Consider the following 20,577-nt stretch of genomic DNA (forward strand, 5'->3'; position numbering starts at 1 on the left):
ATGAATGTGTTGTTCTTTCGCAAATAATCTGAGGTGTCATTTAACTGGAATTTCATCTGCCCTCACTATGGGGGAAGATGTAGTGCTATGTCAGTGCCCTTTATAGACAATTATTAATCACAATGTGGAACATATGCAAAAAAGAAGGAAAGCGTTTGTCTGTGGTGTGGGACGCTGTAATTTAGGTGGTGCATTTAATTGTACACGCCCATATATAGGAGACTTGTTATCAGAATGGCAGCAGTCGTCCAAGCGTGACACAGAAACAGGGCAAGTATGATGAGCCGAGAGGAGTTTCACCACAATGTTTCTGAGTGGCAGTTCTATGGCGGATAAAGAGACGAGTGCTCGGTTCCATTGCTGCTCTAGTTGCATATTTCTGGACAAACCGTGCCTCGAGCCTGATATGGTTAATAATATAAGCTGCACGGACCAACAATTAAACAAATATTTGTCTGAATCCTGACAGGTATCCTCATGCTACATCCACTTGTTGTTGTTTTTACTGCCACTGCAAAATATGGTGACAGCAGTGATGTGCACTGAATACAGCCAACATTAAATGAAGGGCACAGCACTATACTTCAAAATGTTCTAAACCTGGATCAATCTTTCAACACGAAATGAGCCAGTGTGGATAAAATATGAAAGATTCACAGCTCTATGGCAGCAGAACCATCGTGAGGGACTGTACACGTGTAGCAATTATAGGACTGGACGGGAATTGTGAGTGGTTATTATAATCATTATTATTTTTATTATTATTATTGTTATTATGAGTTCACAAGGCTGGAAAACTATCAGATATGTGACAAAAGGAAGAAAACAGGGTCACATCTGTTTTAGTATGTCAGTATGTTAAACTGCAGCTGTTTACAGAAGTAAAAGAAAAAAGAAGAAGTTTAAAATGTGTGTGTGTCAGTTTAGTAAGCATGCATGTTATTAACCAGCAGCACTGAGACCTAACCATTCTCCATCACACGGCAGCTGTTTGCATCTGAACACGACACATGTTCATGGACACATGATGGCGGTCCGTATATACCGTGATTAACATGACACGCAACATCAATATGCACATATAACACATCTAAGCATCACACTGTAACTTCCCATAGACAAAAACATTACCACATAAGAGCCATAAAGTCAGTGCATGTGCTCTGTTTGTGCACTGATATGATCACAGCGGCCACAGGGCGAGGAAACCCTTAAATGTGATTTAAACATTCAACTTGTAGACTCAAGAGATTATATGAGTAATACATTACAGACAGGTACAAAACATGTAATTAACGGCCTCCAGTTATTCCCCATAACTTACTTCAATTTTAGTATAACATCAGGTTCTGATTTCTAAAGTTGGCCAAAATGTTGGACCCCCCCCCCCCCCAATCCAACCACAGTGTGGATGAGCACTGAGACAAGTCCTGATTCTTACCTTTGATGCCAAATTTGGAGTTCCCTCCAAACTTGAGAATCACCAACATCAGCAGGAAACCGGTGAAGGCGACAGCCGCGATGCCCACCACCACGTACACCTGCGGTGCAATCAGAGAGCAGAGGCATAAACTCACTGATGAACTCACAAAAAGTTCAGCTCAGGTGTTTCTGGACAACTAAATGTGCCGTGAAACGGGACTTACAGCAACTCTGTCCTCGGGTGGATTGACTGGAGGACCATCTGAGCAGGAGGCAGAGAGCAGAATGATAAGAGACGCAGCCACAGTGAAAAGAAAAGTGTGACCACTGAGGGTCAAGGTAGTTTTCGGATGTCGGCTCATTTTATAATTTATTTAACTTTGGCTAAACCTTCAGTAGAAAATACAGGAACAACTGTGGAATACATTGATTTTATGTGGGGTTTGTTTGCTTGTATTTCCAAGGCCAGTGCTGTACAATGCTAAATCGTGATGGAACCCTTATCTCGTGTTTCTTTCTTCCCGTTTTCAAGTGCCAGCATAAGCTTAAGCTAGGATCTAGTTCGATGGGGCGCAGAAAACTGCTTTGGGTTAAAGAAACATAAGGTTCAGGTCAAGAGAAAAGGAAGCGGATACAGTATATTGATTGTGAAACTTGGTAAGGCAGAAATATTCGCCCCCGAAGCTAAACGATTTGTCTCCGTCAAACTTTCATGCAGCTTCATGAGTCAGCAGCTAACTGCAGCAACCATCCAGGCAACATCAACAACAACTCACGGGGGTTTCCACGGTAACTGCCACATTTATCAATGTGCTGTGCTGCAGGCTACGGTGAAGCAAGGCAGAGTAAATGTTACAATTAAAGGTGCAGTGTGTCACATTTAGTAGGATTTACTGGCAGACAGTGAATCTACTTCTCATCGTTTGTTTTTTGTAGCTTTAAAATAAGATTTTTACATGTATTTAGCCTACTATGCAAAAATCCACAGACTCACCACTAGATGTCACTATTTTTGACACACTGGACCTTTAATGAAACTGTGGTGCTTGTGATTGGCAGTGAGTGAACAGAGGGTGTGGCTGTACCTGTGATTAGATCTGCAGAAGCGAGACGTTGTTGGAGGAAGACACACACACGCGCACACACACACAAAAACAAGTTAGTTTCAAAACAACAAATAAGTGGTGACCACACAAAGCAACAAGCAACACGGACAACTTTAAAGTGAGTCATACTCCCCCTACCAGACTTTTTGTAAAATATAATGTGTCATGATTAAATGTTACTGTTATAACATACAATACACACAATTTAAACCTAAAATGTTACATTTGAATGAAGACAATTTTAGCGATGTGTGGTTCTTACTCACCGTAATAGGACGGCTCAGTTCCTACACGACAAAAACAGGAAAGAGGAAAATCTGGTGTTATATGGACTCATTAACCGATCATAAAAACAAAATAATAGTTAATTACTTTGAATTGATTTATTAACCAATTATGTTCAGCTGCATTAACTCACCTTCCCAGGGCTCGTGCATGAAGTGAGCTTCCACCTCCTTCTCGTCAGAGCCGTATTTATTTTTTGCGACCAGTCTGTACTTCCCATTGTTGATGTGTGTGGGACTGTCCAGCTGCAGGCAGCCATGGTACTCCCTCTCTGTCGTGTCGTGGATCCTGGTCAAGATGTAGCGACCCTCCGTCACCATCACACCGTTCCGGAACCATTTTAGCTCTGGCTTTGGGTTCCCTGAAACACAAAAAAAAAGTGTCATTTTTGTTGGGTTTTTATATGGAAAAAATCCATGAACAGTACGGTACTGCATGAAGAATTTCACGCCATTTTTACCTGCCACACTGAAAGGGATGCACCAGTGATGGTCTGGGATTGCATCACTTAGCTTTGTAATTCTGGGAGGAACTGAGGGCATAAAAGACAAATAGACAGGACACACGTAAGAGATGCAGCTGTCTTGTCCAGGACGATAACACAGAGACAAAAAAAGTTTGACATGTTCGTATAAATGAAATCGTAGCGAGACGTACAAAGTATATCAAGCAGCAGAGATGATTCCCTCTCTCCGACAACGTTCTCAGCCGTGCAGCTGATCTTGCTGTTGTGGTCCATCCACGACAGGTTGGAAAGTCGCATTACCGAATTCTGGCCCGATGTCTCAATCTGAGTTTGGACACACACAAAAAAAGCAATTTTAATCCCATTCTGATTATATAAATATAACTGTAAATTGCCCAAAACGTGGTATTGAAGTTTCTACTACTAATTTCATCATAGGGTAGTAATATTATGTGAATCTTATTTCTGATTACCAAAGTGGAGTCCCAAATATTTTCATGTGACGGCATTACACTGACGGTAGCCCATATTGATTCCCATTAGCGAGTTATTACCTGGATATTACTTTGGAAATGACATGGTATTACTGTAATATTACCTCACTATTACCATCGTTATGACCAAACTGGGGATTTTATTAGAAAGTTGGTAATATGATGATACTACCTCCATATTAGAAAATTATATACTACCATATTACCATTTAACTATAATGTGAAGTGTTATCCAACCATTTAGCATATTATGAGACGTAAATGAAAAGTAATGTTACCACTGACGGTATATAACAAAGAAAGAGTCCGGGTTGTGTTGTAGGATTAGGCAAACAGTGGTGACGTTTAGTGTAAACCTTCGGGACATCATGTCTGTCGTGTGTGTCCGTGATCTCACCACATAGTTGGTGACCAGCGACATGTCCCATATCAGCTCAGGTGAGGGCACGCCAGAGGTTATACAGGTCAGCTGCACGTTCTCTTTCTCCATTACCTCCACTCTGGGTGGGTTCAGCGTTGCCATGGGTACCTCTGCATACAACAAGGGAGGGAGAGAGGGGAAGGAAATGAGGAGAGCGGCGAGACGAGGATGTGGCCATGGATTGAATGCCAACTCTTGTCTCTTCAGTTGAAACGCAAGGCACGCAACAAGCTCATAAGAGCAGGAACACACACACACACACAAACACACACTACCATGGAGTAAAAAGAAGAAGTGCACACAAAGGAAAGCCTTGAATTCAGTCCCTGTGTCTCTCTTACAGACTCACATTGAAGCAAACTCACTCAAATCAAACAGTAAGACAAAGAGGTAGAGTTCAAACACAGTGACGGTTACGCTGATTACGAGTGCGTGTCTTCACCAGGTCCTACGACTAAACTGATTGGACAGAGTCTGAATCCTCTGTCAATGCAAAGGCACTGGTAATGTTCTGTGTGTGTGCGTGTGCGCGATGACCAGGAGGTGACCTGAGTATGACCAATCAGACTCAATCAGAGTCTCAACACATTTGTCGCCTGTCGAATAACGTCACTGTTAAGAGGAGAGGAGAGGAGAGCAGAGGAGAAGAAAAGAGAAGCAGATAACCACAGATAGAACGGGAGTGATTTCTTATCAAAACCCTCTTCTTTACCCTTCTTGTCTCCTCCCCCAACTTCCCCTGCCTGTCCATCAGCACAATGCTTATCACCAGGGCAACCCACTTATCACTACGGCAACCCACTCAATCACCACAAGATGCTCACAAAAAGAAATCAGTCATTTTAGCGGTGGCAGCCCGGCTGCCATATCAGAGCCACATACCTCAACACACTCTCTTTAAATTAGTTTTCCATTGCCACTAAAGCCACACACACACACACACACACACCTGCCGAGTCACACCAGGTGAAGTGAACCTACACGTGCCTGTAACAAACACTGAGGTTCACAGTAAAATGTCTGATGAAATTAGAGCTTGAATAATAGAGAAGGAAATGCCAGAAAATATTGGCAAGATAAAGATGGGAATAATCACTAAGAACACATTAACATCTTGGGTTTGGAAAAAGGCATTTGATGTTGCTCAGCGTGTTTGGTTTTAATGTATTTTATCGCAGAATTGTCCACAACTTGGCAGGTGACTTCAGCCGTTTTGCTTGGATAAGAAAGGCTAGAAATATCAGTCGAAATGCGACGCGATACATTTCTAAAAAGAAGCATTTATGCTCCGGTCACAGGTGTGGACCAAGGTGTGAAAAACACCTACAACTATTCAACAAAGTCAAGTCGTTTCTCTGGTGCTGTTTTCTATAATTGCTCACTTCATGTCCCTCTCCACAGGAGACCTGTGAACCCAGTGGAAGAGTTGCTTTATGTGTCATTTGGCATCATTTGTGCGGCTCTTTTTTGGGCGGTTGTACCCAATTCTCTTTGTGACTGCATGTGTGTCTTTGTCGCCCTCTGTAGTGAATCAATTCAATTCCCAATAAGGAATACTCTCAAAAACAGAACCTGGCCCAAGGCCTTCACTAAATTTGTAGTGAAATACCAAGTCAGGCTTTTTTTCTTCTGCTTCCATGTGACTCCATGGGAAAATAAAGGTGTTTTTAATTAAGAAGTCACTAGCACTTTTATTCATGATGTTAGTTCATCCTTTTAGTGCTATTATATTGTATATTATGTGCTTACTATCTATGAATTCTTTGTTTTACATTTTACGACACTTCTCAATAACTTCATCGTAGCATTTCAAAGATTGACGTTTCTGGTCTTCTGGGTTACTCTGTGTGTAAATGATGTCCCTCATTATAGTCAGCCACGGTCATTACGACAGAAACTTGGGGCTAATTATTTTCAAATCATTTCTTGGGGGACTTTTTCCTCTCTCCGCTCTGTTACCGAGTGGTTGCTCAGTGCTGGAGCGGTCGGGTTTCTCTCTGTACTACTGTGAAGTCTTGACCTTATTCTGTGAAGTGCCTTGAGTAATGTATGTTGTACAAATGAAATTAACTTGGAATTGGGAGTGCTTACTTTGAATTTCTAAAATGATTTCTGCCCATCTGTGTCATTTTCACACATTTTACCGTATTTTGCGAGACGTCAACACAACATAATACGAAAAGGAGAAGAAAATCTTGTACAATCATTTTGTTTGAGAATTTGGGCCAAATTGCAACTATAAATAATGTCCCCATCTAAAACCCAGAGGGAAGGAATGAATGAATGGATATCACTTAGTGCCTGCAGGAGCATGTCTGAGCTGTGCACTATACGAGCACAGCGTCAAAGATATTCCCAGGTGATGTGGCGATGAATAAAAAATAAAAAATAGTTTTTTTTTTTAAAGAAAACATCCACCGCTCTTTGGATTGCATGCGCCATAGAATACGTCAGCGTCATTGTTGCTGGTGTCACCGTTTGCCAGCTCACGTCCTGTTGTTCGAGCACAGGGAAGCCGAAAAAAAGACTTTAAAAGCCAGAATCTATTAAATATGATTCATTTTCTGACAATGTTGAGCCATTTAACACCTGCCTTGTTCTCACTATGGAGTTTGCATGTTCTCCCCGTGTGTGTGTGTGGGTTTCTTCCAGTTTCCCTCCACAGTCCAAAAACAGTCTCTAAATTGACCGTAGGTGTGAGAGTGCGAGTGAATGGTTGTTCGTCTCTATGTGGCCCTGTGATGGACTGGCGATCTGTCCGGGTTGTACCTCGCCTTTCGCCCTCTGTCAGCTGAGATTGGCACCGGCGCTGCCCGTGACCCTCATGTGGAGGATAAAGCGGTAAAAGATGGATAGATGGTCTGATGCTCTCTCCTCAGAGCTGTTTGTCACAAAGTATCATAGTTTTGGCCTCATGCTACAGTTAAGGTTAGGCGAAAGACTGTTAACGAAACTGTGGTCTCGTTCATGATCGTTGCCCAAACCGACTGTGAACACGAAGCGCACTCTTCCTCTCTGCGCTGGTTCAGCTGTAAATCCTTTTGATCATAAGAGTGACCCCTAATAAACTATAAACAAATAAAACGTTGATGGCATTTTCCTTTGCTGTTAGGATGATTTACTGAATAGTTTAGACAAGGTATGGTCTGCTGGGTTTTTTTATGATACCATCCATTAAGCAAAACAAGACATCTCTATGAGTCTGCACTGTGCTCGTCGTTGTGTACTTTCTAACTCCTGCGGTGGTTGTAAGTGTTATAGAATTTATTTTGAACTGTTATTTTTATTATTATTATAATAATATTATCATTATTATGATTATGATTTGATTAAATTGAAAAAGTCTGACACTCGGACGTATCTGTCCATGTGTTCAGCAAGAAACTAGATGAATAACAAAAGACGGACAAGAGGATTACAGCGAGGAAGGAGCCTAATCACAAAGTCCTTCGAGACAAACCAATGAACTGACACAGAGACAGAGGGACAGAGAGGGAGACGGATGAAGACGGAGTGCACCAATACTGTGATGTGACCAGGAGAAATCTGGTAATCCATCTGTTGCCATGGCCACAGCATGTAGTAAGTGTAGGGCCTTCAGGTTCAGTTTTTAACATCTATGCCTCAAAAGGAATGAGTGTGATTATTTAAAAAAAAAAATAAAAGAACAAGACAAAGCTACACAAATGACAGGTTGTTATACAGTATTGTGTTGTTTATCCTGTTAACAACAGAGTGTTTTAACACTTGCAGCTGTTTCAATCCCCTTCAATTCTGCTGAGTGATACATTAAACTGAGGCCATGCTCGGACTGCCAAGCAACATTAGCGTGTTTCAGTCTATCCAGATTTTATCCACATTGGTTTTGAAAGTCTGGACAGCCAAAAAAAAAAAAATACAAAAAAAGTAACACATGTCGGAGATCCCGTTTATTTATTTATTTATTTATTTATTTCGAGTTTGATTCGAACCACATTTTGTTTGGTTTGTTTGAAATGCAACTCAAATCTGATTTCATGCAGTCGCCGCCTCAGTCTGAATGGTCGGCTTGTTTGAATCAGATTTCAAACTTGACCGCCGGTCCTCGACAGGACACACAACAAACAGTGTTGTCAAGACCAGCCACAAGAGTGGGACGGTTCGGTACAGTACGGTAAATACAGTATGCTTTGGTGCCTTTTTCCCTCGGGGTACAAGAGTAGAAGGGTACGGCACGACAGTGAGCTGACTGGGCGACAGAAAACGCATCACTCCCGCGACTTGATAACATGATGGTGCACCTCCACATGTTTCTGTATCTATGTATAAAATCTGCACAAGAAAATCTACCGACTGGATTATTTAACAGTGGTCTGAGAAATATCTGAACGTGGCCTCGTTCTCATGATACGCAGAGGAAATGGGACAGCAACAACATCACAGCAGCACTGTTTTTAGGGAAGTTTTGTGATCACAGTCAGAGTTTGCCCGCTGATTTGAGTGGAGCTCCAGCAGTAAACAGTCCACAGAGAGAGAGGGAGATACTGTATGTGGGTGGCCTGAAAGCTTGGTATCAGCCTGAGGGCATCAGAGGGTACTTCCTCTCCTTTGTGCCTTCCTCGTGTGTCACTCAGAAATGCTCGGCCATACAGAGGGAGGAAGAGTCTTACGTGAAAGCGACAGACAGATGGAAAATGAGCACTAAAGGGGAGGATCGGCCAGAGGGAGGGAGGGAGGGAGGGAGGGAGAAGGGATAGAAATAAAAAAAAAAAATTGACAAAGGCCTGAAGCTTGGCCAGACTGTGATCTCTTTGGTGTATCAGTGTTAACCCTGGGGCATTATTTGGCACCCCCTGCCCCCATCATGTCTTCCTCCTCATATGTCACTCTGCCAGGGGGTCCCCACCTCTCCACGGACCCTGTTGTAGCTGTGCTAATGCCAAAAATAACCTTTACTGGTGAGAGGATGGGAGTTCAGAGAGGACAGATCAATAGAAGTTATCAATGACGCCGTTAGCTTCCTGCAACTTATTGTTTGTGTCCTCCGCGATCCCGACTGCCCCGAGCTGTTTAAAGAGCAGATTTATACCCTGTCGACAACAGAGATAGTAAAATAAAAACATCTAAATCATGTTCTGGCCAATTATATAAAACAATCAGATTACATTTCAGTTTAGCTCTGTGAAGCCTTTCTGGCAGCTTTTGTTGTGTGTATTACATTTAAATCAGACATGAAGTGGATATTTTATGTTGCCACTTTACAGTAACAAACGAGATCTGACATTTTCCCTCCGGGGGGAGGGGGGGGAGGGGAGGGGGGCGAAACAAGCTGAGTTTCATTTGTTTTCGTGGGTCAAGCTCAAGATGCTTGCAGACTGAATGTCCATCTGAGGCGGATTTGTGTTTAAGGAGATCAACAAAATCCACACTGAGTGTGCACAGAATCGTCCGCAGGACCTGCTCAGACTCTCGGAGACGGGTCAAGCTGCAATCTGACCCTGTTTATGAATAGCAGCGAGAGTCCAAAATAGCAAAACTCATTAAAAATGAATGCAGGGGGGATGCAACGCACAGTGAAGAATGCAAGAATAATGTGTCAATTAACCGCTGACATTTAAATGCTTAAGCTTGATAAAGACTCTCATAAGCAAGCACATAAAAGGTTTGCGGTCAGTGTAAACTCCATACCAGAGTGAGAGCCGGCTTCCTGCTTATAGCTTTACATTCAACGTGTATATTTATATATATATATATATATATATATATATATATACACATATGTGTACATATATATATATATATATATATATATATATATATATATATATATATATATATATATATATATATATATACACACTTTCTGGCTCTCTGAATGGATTTAGATTTTAGATTTCAGAACATCTTGCAACTTTATAGATTTATAAAAAAAATAATAATGATTTCTAGTTAACGGTGAATCATCGTTTCTAGTTGACTGAGAAATGACTGTAATCAGTCAGATGACTGTAATCAGTCTATAAGATGACACGGCTCGTCACGCTACACACACACACACACACACACTACTCGGTATGTTACTCATTCCTGTCAATCTATGCTTCGTATGGATATAATCCCAGAAATGACATGGGACAGCAAGTCGAAATGAAATGATGTTTATGAAGCCCTCTGTAAAAGCAGCGTGGCTTTGTGTGCATCACTTATTGTCATTAATGAACTCGAATGTAACTAAAACTAGAGTTTAAAACTCAAGTTTACCTCTTTGTTCATTCGTTTCATAAGTCTAATACTTTGGGTGTGCAAGTTTGCACAAACCAAGCAGAACCAAGCCAATCTGACATCATGGCAGTGGTGAACGTTGGCAGTTGGATTAGTTGGAATAAAACTGTGTCATACATAAGAGGAAGTGCCTTGGAATCAATGGCGAAAAAATGGTGAAACATTTTCTCAAGGGGAAAATTTGAATTTGGCTCTTCTTCCCTAGAAAGAAGAGCCACATTCAGGCCAAGGCAGCACTGAGCAGCCATTTAAAGTCTCTTTGTATGGCACAATATGTTCCTTGACTTTTTAAAGTGTTCATCTATGCAGTTTTGGCAGTTATTTCTTTGTTTGTTCATGTGGAAGAATTTTTTCTTTTTTTTTTGCACTGCACTGCACTGTGCCTAGGGAAATGACAATATGCACGCTAAGCGAAACCCTGCAGGAGTAAAGCACGGGGAAAACACACTGTCCTCACGCTGGTCTGCAGAAATCCAAACACCACAGCGTATACAGATAGATACATAGATGATTATGGATTATTGCTTGGAATATTCTTTGTTCTTTAGTTTTCAATCAGAAACTTTTCTTTCTACAGCCACAAATGACAAAACACTTGTCCTGCTCTAACCCTAACCTTGCAATAACAATAGCTTCTACAGTAGAATATGTCCTGCAGTTAAACACACACGCGCACACACACACACACACACACAGAACAGACAGTGTACATGTCCAATGAAACACATGCAAAAGTTTCAAAAGAGGAAAAATGACCCCAGGAGAATTTTCCCCTGACTTCTTCATCATTCAGCCGCAAATGACTTCCCCAGGTCTTTATCGTGTGTGTGTGTGTGTGTGTGTGTGTGTGTGCGTGTGCGTGTGTGTGCGTGTGTGTGTGTCCTCACCACAGTTAGGCAGTATCAGTCTGGACATCAGCTTGCGTACCCCTCCGTCCTCAATGCAGCGTAGATCCTGAGAGTCTACTTCGTCCCCTAACCATAGTTTGATCCACATGTTCTCACAGGAACAGTGCAGAGGGTTCCCTGTCAGGATCCTACACACACACACACACACACTTTACCCCTTAGAACACAGAGCATTTACACTGCTTTTTTTTCCATCACTATATTAAAGCGTATATACAGAGACTATAAGGGCGTGCAAACAGATGATTTGATTACATTTTCTATACTACATAAACACACCTGAGCGAAAACTACTCAATATTTTTTCAAATCGGATATAAGCAGTCCGTCTTTGTGACTTCTGCACAATTATCGCTATTTATCATGATATAATATGAATCATAACTTTGACTCTGAACACATAAGAAGACAAAAGCCTGAAGATGTGACATATAAACACACACCCCCAGGACGTCCCTACAGTATAAGGAGTTGTGCATTTTTACCAAGGGTGAGCTGTATGTACTCCGCAAGAACTCGAGGTGTCAAGAGCAAGAACATAGTTAGTTCTGGCCAGGACATTTCAGACTAAGTGCAGAACTCCTGGGAAGTCCTCATAGGGAATGACAACATTTCCACACTTAATAGTTGTCGGACACTGCACAAGAAAAGGGTTCTGCCCAGAAGATGTGTCAAAGAGAATAATGACGTAATTCTTTTCTCGCAGCCGTGGGAGAGAGAACTCTCTGTTTTTGCAAAATAGATGTACAAAATAGAAGCTATAGAACTTCCATTATTTAAAAAGTTTCATACATAAACAGGTTGACAGTTGACCAGAGCTCAGGGTGAGAAGATTGACACCACCCCTGTGTTTCTGGCTGTGGGGAGTTACTAGCAGTAAAACCCAAACTGCATTGTTCAAATCATCACATAATGAAGCCTACAGGTGACATCACACATGCTATAGAGCCTAGAAGAGGAGGACAGAGTGAAAGAACTCACAGATAAGAGATGTTGAGGTGCTTGAATAGTCTCCAGGACAGTGACGACAAGTTGTTGTCTTTCAGATTCCTGGAAATGAAATCACAAATCAGGGAATGAGACTGCAGCTGCACGACGACACAAACGTACACTTTTCTACACGTATCAACAACATTTTAAATATTTTAAATGTATAATATCTATAATGTGACAACGTGTATCACACAATACATTGCAAACACAGAGTCAAATGTTTAAATATAACAACAATAATGAGAGTGTGATTTGAATTGTTACTCACAGATATTGTAACTTGATGTTGTTTTGAAAGGCCAGCTTGGATACATACGTAAGCCTGCTGTTGATCACCGTTCTGACAAAAAATAAATACGAATTAACACGGCGTCCTTAATCTTAACCAACCCTGTGAACAATTAAGTCATCAACAACAATTGCAAAAAACATCAATTATGATCAGTTTCAAAGATGATGTCTAAGGACACACATTTAACTCAGAAAAATAATAAGGAAAATAACTTAATTATATATCTATATATAAATAAATAATTATATTAAATAAAACAGTGAGACAAATAAAAAAAAATACTTATTAGCCCTTATTAGTAGGATTAATTGCCATGTTTTTTATTTAGGTTCTACTCCAGGACTTGATTTAAATAAAGCATGTGAATACTAATGTTATTAGCAATATGCTAATATTTTTGTCAATAACATTCTGAGGAGCTTGTCCTTCCAAGTAGAACAACACAGAGGGACAAGGAATTATTATTAGTAATATTATTATTGTTATTATTGTTTATTTCCAGGCATTTGTAATTCCATCCATCCATCATCTACCGCTCTATCCTCCACCGGAGGGTCGCGGGGGGTGCTGTGCCAATCTCAGCTGAGTCTGTGGTGTGTAATTTAGTGTGAAATAAAGTGACACAGACATAAAGAGATTGCTGTTCACATGGAAAGCAACTCATCACCAGTTAATCTATGTGCCATGAAAGCAATGTTAAATTACATTTAAAAAAAAAATAGCTGCCACTAATTATTCTTTTAATGAATTATGGCAATCATTGTTTAATCATCAAAAACACAACTATCCAGAGTCAAAGGAGGCCCAATAATCTTCCATGTGTTCTTCCACCTACAGTTCCGAAAACCCCCCACACATCCAGCCTTCAGGAGTAAATCACCGCTAAAACAACTGTCAAATTTGTTGCTGATTATTTATTTTTTTCTTTCAATCATTGAACAATTTACACTAACCCTGTCAATGTAGGTGAAACAAATGTTTCCTTTGCTGTATGAGTGCCTTTATCGCTGCTACATACAGTACACGCCGCACTCAGCACTATTAAAAACAGCAGGTGCTCAGAGAGTCGTTTCAGTTCAGGCCGTAAGATAACATCATTAGCTGATGAAGTCATGTTAAATCATGATCTGTGACTTTATTTATCGTCCCCGACATGATTTGGACTGAAATGATTGCTCTTAGCTGTGAAATATTAACGTCCTGCAGTATATATATCAAGCGCGCGGCACAGAGAGGAACTGTGTGGAAACTTATAGCACAGACACAGCACTTATTCCGCTCGCAATCAGACTTTTCTTCGCACTGAATCAAATTGCAGTTAAAAGCATATACTGTACTGTGTAGTGTGTACTGTTCTTTGCACTAATCCGTCTACGAAATGGGATATTGACTGGGAAATTAGGTGGCGTCTGCTTAACAGAGTATTGCCGTTGTGAGAAAATGCTACTCGGTAGACAGTTCTTTCTTTATTTTCTTTTTTTTTTGTTCAATTGTAATTAAGAAACGCAGTGACACAGAAACACAGTAAAACACAGCTAACGCCCAGAGACACAGCACAGGCAATAGAAGAAGTAAAATCATTGTGATTCAAGTTGATTCAGTGCAAAAATACTGGGGCAATAATGGCCAAATACATTAACCCTTAGATCACGGAGCATTTCGGCTGCTTTTTTTCCTTTACTATGTTAAAACGTACAGTATATACAGAGGCTATAAAAATGTGTAATATAAAGTGTCTTATATCCTTTTTATCAGCACGACCTAGGGGAAAAAAATCATTTTCACCAACTCTATAAACACACGTGAGCAAAAAGTACTCACACTGTTTAAAATCGGATTTGAATTCGTGAGATTTGTGAAATTTGGAAACGGGAGTTCAAAGTTTGCTTGTCTAGTTTTTATGAACAAAAACAACAAAAACAACAAAAACATATCACTACTAAAAATGCGATAGAAAGTGAATCATAACTTTAACTCAACAACACATAACAAGACCCAACATTTTTTAAAGCCTGAATATGTGACCTATAAATACACCCCCAGGATGTCCATATAAGGAGTTGTGTATTATTCCCACAGCAATGTACCATGGGGGCATAAGCATGGGGTTAATAAGGGTTAATCGTCATGATGAAAAAAATCTGTTTCAAATAGTCGATATCGATAATTATCATGATAACGTGTCCGATATATAAAAATATTGAGTTTTAGTTTTAAAATCATTTATAAAAAGCACTTGTGAAACACAATAAACATGTAACAAATTTGAGGCAAAACATTAGTGTTGTGTCTCAAAGTGTCTTTGCCCAGTGGAAAAACTATTATACTGATAATGGAGAACATGATATTGCAGTATACCCTGTTATGGTGATTGTTTTACCTATATATATATATATATATATATATATATATATATATATATATATATATATATATGTATATGTACATATATATGACAAAACACTGTGTGTGGGGGGGGGGGTGATAAAATCCATTAAAGACTCACAGGTTCCTGAGATTCTTGTAGTAGTGCAGGTCTTTGTCGTTGATGGAGGAGAAGCTGCTCTGGTTAGCGATGTAGCTGTCAGGAGATACAAGAGTGTGTCACAAGAGTCATTTGTTAACAGAAGCGAAGCATAAACAGAGACACTGCAAAAAAAAAAAAGACAAAAGGGGACACAATGAGCCCACATAATTGCACTTCATCGCTAAAAGATGAGCTCCTGACGAAGTGTGTGCAAGATATGTGGGACGAGGGAGGAGCAGATGGTTGTGTTTTAATGGTGGAGAATCAGGCACAGGAATTCACCTCGTTTCCCCTCAGCTGCACATGAGCAAGGCAAGGCACTTAACCTGACAGCTTTTAAGGGCCAACACCAGATAACCGTGGGGGCCACTCCCCTCCTGAATGAGTGTTAACGCGTTTCCGAAATACAATGTGTGTGCTCTTCAGACGTCGCAGCTTTGAAATCATACGAACATTTTGTGGACGTAAAAAGGCGCTCTGATGTGATATGGAACATGCTGTGACAGCCAGAGCAGAGCTCTTTGTCCTGCTGCAACACTGTGTCTCCACCGGCACCGGATCGTTAAATAATGTTTTTCATGTGGTGACACACGGTCTCTGACTCGCAAATTGAAACAAAAACTATTCTAATTAAATTCATTGATTCCCGAGATCGTTGCGAGGCTGCAATAGAAGGGGACGAGAGCTAATTGTTTCAAATGCAACATGATACGCATGTGTTTTTACCTAAATAACATCATTTTGAGTATGGTAAGTCAAAAGATTATCATATAGATATAGATATAGATATAGATGGTGTCCTGCACTGGCCTCAGCATCTACGTTACTGTACTGCACTATAGACCATTGTTTCCCGAATGTTTTATATCGGGACCCACTTTTTAAAGATGAAAATCCATTATAACACAATATAAACATAAATATCAGCAAGCAAACGTGTGCATACGATAATGACTATTTTTACTATTGTATTATTTCTGATGGGGAAACTCGAAATTTGAATATTCGGCATTTGGCAAATTTCAAATCAAGTCCTCGAAAGAATGACTCCCATAGACCATGTAATCACAGCATCTCCATTTTATGTCTGCCCTTTGTTGAACATCTGCTCAACTCTCTCCCCTTCCTTCATTTCCTGTCAGATTTCCACCGTCCCCATCAAATAAAAGCCAAAAAGCCCCCGAAAGACATATTTCTTGAAGATAATATTGCATGACACCGCCTTTCAATAATTAAAGAAACTGACCCAGAATGTCACCGTTTCCCCGGATCTTTGCAAAATGAAATGAAAAACATTCTCCGCAACACCTTACTGATGAATGCCTTAAAAAAATAAATATGATACTTTAAGTACTGAATATGAATGTTCTCATTATACATGTTTGACAAAAACACCAGAGTAAGATTGCTGAAGAAAAATAATAATGCCTCTCCAAAAGTAAACCTTCCATTGTGCCTCGTGGTGGTGAAGTGGCTAACATTCAGCAAAAAGGTCATCGGTTTGGATCCCGGTTTGACCAAAAGCCTTTCTGTGTTTGCATATTCTCCCTGTGTGTGCGTGGGTCAATATAGGTATCGGTCCGATACTGGTCCCCCCACAGTTCAAAAACATGCTAAATGCTGTAAATTGACTGTAAGAGTGAATGATTCTTCCATGTCTGTGTGTTTTTCCTGTGATGGACGGGCGATCTGTCCAGGGTGAACCCCGCCTTTTGCTCCCCCTGTGACCCTCGTGTGGTGGATAAAGCGGTAGAAGATGGATGGATAATCCTTCCATGCATGTGTGTGTGTGTCTTAGAGACCTGTGAAGAGGTCATCGTTAACCACAACAGGCTTTAGAAAGCAAGTCCTGTGACATTTTGTGTGTCAGAATGTTTCTTACAGTGTCCGTGTCACAAAACATCACCATGTCCATGGTGGACAAAAAGAGTCGTCAGCTAAAGAGAAATATTTCCATTCCAAGTGCCTTAAAATTAGGATGTCTTAGCAATTAACACAGACATGGGGGGAAGGATAAACTCTCCCCTGGTTTTTGGCAAGGTTGTTTGGAATTAGATGTCACGCTGTCATCAGCAGTGTGTCTGTTTGCATTAGACAAGCAGCCAGTGAGTGCTTTTCACCAGATTGCTGGCTCATTTAAACGGCATCCAAGGCTTCTCCAAGGCTGTCGATACACGGGCAGCTTATCCACGACAAATGTCATCGTCAACAAGGACGTTTATCTTTGCCAAGGATCATAACTGTTGCAGCGAAATTAGACGAGTCCACAATCTCACATTTGATTGCACTCGCGTGGAGAGAACGCTCCCCCCACCCCCGTTTCTCTTTTATTTCTAGGCCAAATGACGTTTGGTGAAATGTCAATGAGAAAGCTGGGCGGTGGTGAAGGTGCTCGTGTACATTCATTCCCAAATACACATTTCATTTCTTCCCTTTTTTTTTGTCTCATCTTGAACAGTCACCCAGCAAAGGACTGTCCAGTCAGTCAGTCAGTCAGACACACCAAAATGTTGACACTGACTGGAAAATCATTAAATCCTCTCCTCTGGTTTATTCAAATACACACATACAGAGCATCTTGGGAAGAGACAGATTTAATATTTGGACAGTGAGACATCCTCTCTCTCTCTCTCACACACACACACACACACACACATACAAAGTGTGTGTTTGCCAGAATAAACTGGTCTCTCCTCTAAATGGGCTGTTTCCAGCCTGGCGTTGAAAGACTGTCAGGTTACACATGATGCATGTCGGTCTGACACCAGTGAACAAATAAATGCAATTTATAGCGACATATGGACATCATTGTCCATTCAGTATAAAGGGATAAATAAAAGCGGTTATTTGCGCGCCGTGTCTGCCAGACACAGACACAAACAGCAGGGGGGGGGGGGGGTGTCGGTGACAGGATGACATTCCTTTATTTGTAAAGTGGTGAGGATGCAGCAGCCACTTTTCATAGAAATGTGGACACCTTGAGGACGGAGCCGACACCTCCCTAAATGTGACGCTCAGAGAAGACACTCACATGTCGGTGATGTTCTCCATCTCTGTCTCGCTCTGAAGCGCCGGGAAGGCGTTGATGCCCTGCTCCGGGTCCACGCACGAGATCCTGGTGCTGCTGCACGAGCATGTCGAAGGACATGCCTCCGCGGACATCCACGGGTCTCCCGAGCCCACTGTCACCCCGACTGCCGCAAGCCAGCACCACCACCACCACCACTGGCACCACCACGACCCCGAGCCTCTCCGCGGTGCAAAGAGGAGCCCAATCCCGGGTCTCGAGGCGCTCATCTCGGGTGCCAACTTCAGCTACGAGGCTCGCTGAACAGCCCCGCGGCCCGGCCCAGGTTGGCTGGAGTCAGCCCCGGTTCGGCCAAACGAGGAGACGAGAAATGAAGGGAGGGAAAAAAATCCGATGCTCCGGTGGATAAAAGCAGCGGGGAAACTAGAAAACCATCGTTGGCACAAAAGACAAGCGAGGGAAAGGTGTGAAGGAGGAAAAATGATTAAAAAGAATCATGGAGCGCGTCCTCCGGTTCCTCCACGATTGACAATCCACCCGTCAGTCAAAATCACACTGCCACACTGACGGGCGTGTGTGTGTGTGTGCCAGGGAGGATCTCTCTCTCTCTCTCGCTCTCGCTCTCTCTCTCGCTCTCTCTCAGCTGTCACGCTCTGGTCGGTACATCCTCGAAACAAGGTGACTGGATACAAGGTTGCACGCGATGATGATGACGAGGAGGAGAAGAGAGGAGGGAGAGGAGGGAGAGGAGACTTGGATGAAGATGAGCATGTTGATGATTATGTTGGTTTAACGTGACTGATCCTCTTCACCTTCAGAGTGGGTTTGGGTGAAGGGTCAGGTGCGGTGTGGGTGTGGTCATTAAATGTGTCTGATGACTGAGGTGAAAATGGGATATAAGTGGTCATTCATTCGCTGGCTCTAATTGTCACAACCATCTGGATGTATATACATGTACCATCAGTGGATGAAACGTGCCACGACAAGGACGTGCAGTATGATGTAGGCAATAGTATACAGTTTAAACATGTCTCCAAGCTCTTAGCCCCTAAACCAGGAATGTCAAACATACGGCCCGAGGGCCAGAACCGGCCCGCCAGAGGGACCAATCTGGCCCGCAGGTTGAATTATGAGTAGAGTCTAATCATCATGTCATATACTATATTTTTTCAGTTCCAGATGCCTGTGGGAACATGTTTCATGGCTTAATATTGTTGGATATTTTTATTTTTCTCAACAAATTTTAAACTAGAAACTAGATTCTGCCTCAGTACGTCCAAGTTTTGGTCTCCGTGAGGGAAACTGGTCATGACATGTTCACACACAGCTGTACAAACACATGTGGAGGTAGTCAGTAGGGATGGGACATACCACTTCTTTGTGCCCGAGTATCTACCGATATTATTCCGATACAGTCATCTGAGTCATTTTTAAAGACATCATTCTCTCAATTGTGTGTAACAAATCTTGTTCTCCCAAAAAGAAGAAACAAACAGCCCAAACATGACTCAGCTAAAATGCTTTTGCTGATTTTTTTATTTCCATTTTTTTTACAGTCTGTGTGTAGTGAAGTGTGCGATTGTATTGCTCCCCTATTATTCAAAGATGCGACTAGACAACTTTATTACTCTTCTTCTTCTTATCACCAAACAAAACCACTTCTGTTCACACCTGGCCTTAACCTGCCATTACATCACCTCCTTTTAGATGAAAGTTGAACTTTTTAGCAGAACCTTTATGACGGTGAAATGCATTCAACAGTATGGAAACTTCACTGTTTCACTCTCGTAACTCCATATAGAATTTCTGGATTGTATCAGATTCTACATTTTTATCCATCCGATATCAGATCCAGTGATTTTGACCAGTATCAGACTGATACCTATATTGACCGATACCGATTCTCATCCCTAATAGTCAGTACCACGTTTACTGCCTTACATTGGATAAACACTTTGAGTCACAAAGTGCTTTGTAGGGAAAAAAGTGCTCAATCAACAATGTCTGACTGACAAAACAAAACAAAACAAACCATGTTATTCCACCAAACAACATGTTATAACATGTTTGTCCTTATCAATAATGTTCACAGTATCACATGAGAGAGAGGGAGAAAGAAAGAGGGAGCAATCACCAATCACTGAGTCTTTAGCTGCTGTGTACTAGACCAAGCATCACCTTATTAAATCATTAGACCATATTTCATAATCATAAGGGGCTCCCAGCCAAAGGCTGACTTGGATCGATAAGCTGTCATCTTAGAATGGAGGCTGTGCAGCTGCGAGGAGGTGCTGCTGCTGCTGCTGCTGCTGATGCTGCTGCTGCTGCTGCTGCTGCTGCTGCTGCTGCTGCTGCTGCTGCTGCTGCACAGGCT

The 20,577-nt window shown here is 41.5% G+C and overlaps 1 protein-coding gene across 3 annotated transcripts in view; it reads right to left on the reverse strand.

Annotated features, from left to right (window-relative positions):
- ntrk2a (neurotrophic tyrosine kinase, receptor, type 2a) overlaps window positions 1-18,889 on the reverse strand; it is a 70,761-nt gene extending 51,872 nt beyond the window's left edge. For 2 of the 3 annotated variants that reach the window (XM_058636195.1, XM_058636194.1), the window contains exons 1-13: window positions 18,207-18,889; window positions 15,155-15,229; window positions 12,625-12,696; window positions 12,345-12,413; window positions 11,343-11,491; window positions 4,171-4,304; window positions 3,471-3,603; window positions 3,274-3,345; window positions 2,947-3,174; window positions 2,795-2,815; window positions 2,508-2,519; window positions 1,647-1,684; window positions 1,442-1,541 (exon numbers count right to left, since the gene is read on the reverse strand). In XM_058636195.1, the coding sequence (XP_058492178.1) occupies window positions 1,442-1,541; window positions 1,647-1,684; window positions 2,508-2,519; window positions 2,795-2,815; window positions 2,947-3,174; window positions 3,274-3,345; window positions 3,471-3,603; window positions 4,171-4,304; window positions 11,343-11,491; window positions 12,345-12,413; window positions 12,625-12,696; window positions 15,155-15,229; window positions 18,207-18,472 (1,369 nt within the window). In that variant the 5' untranslated portion in view covers window positions 18,473-18,889. The remainder of the gene's footprint in view (window positions 1-1,441; window positions 1,542-1,646; window positions 1,685-2,507; window positions 2,520-2,794; window positions 2,816-2,946; window positions 3,175-3,273; window positions 3,346-3,470; window positions 3,604-4,170; window positions 4,305-11,342; window positions 11,492-12,344; window positions 12,414-12,624; window positions 12,697-15,154; window positions 15,230-18,206) is intronic. The other variant, XM_058636196.1, reaches the window with a different exon arrangement.
- Window positions 18,890-20,577: the final 1,688 nt, after the last annotated feature.

This window comes from Solea solea, chromosome 8 (genome assembly GCF_958295425.1).
Source record: "Solea solea chromosome 8, fSolSol10.1, whole genome shotgun sequence".
Taxonomy (NCBI): domain Eukaryota; kingdom Metazoa; phylum Chordata; class Actinopteri; order Pleuronectiformes; family Soleidae; genus Solea; species Solea solea.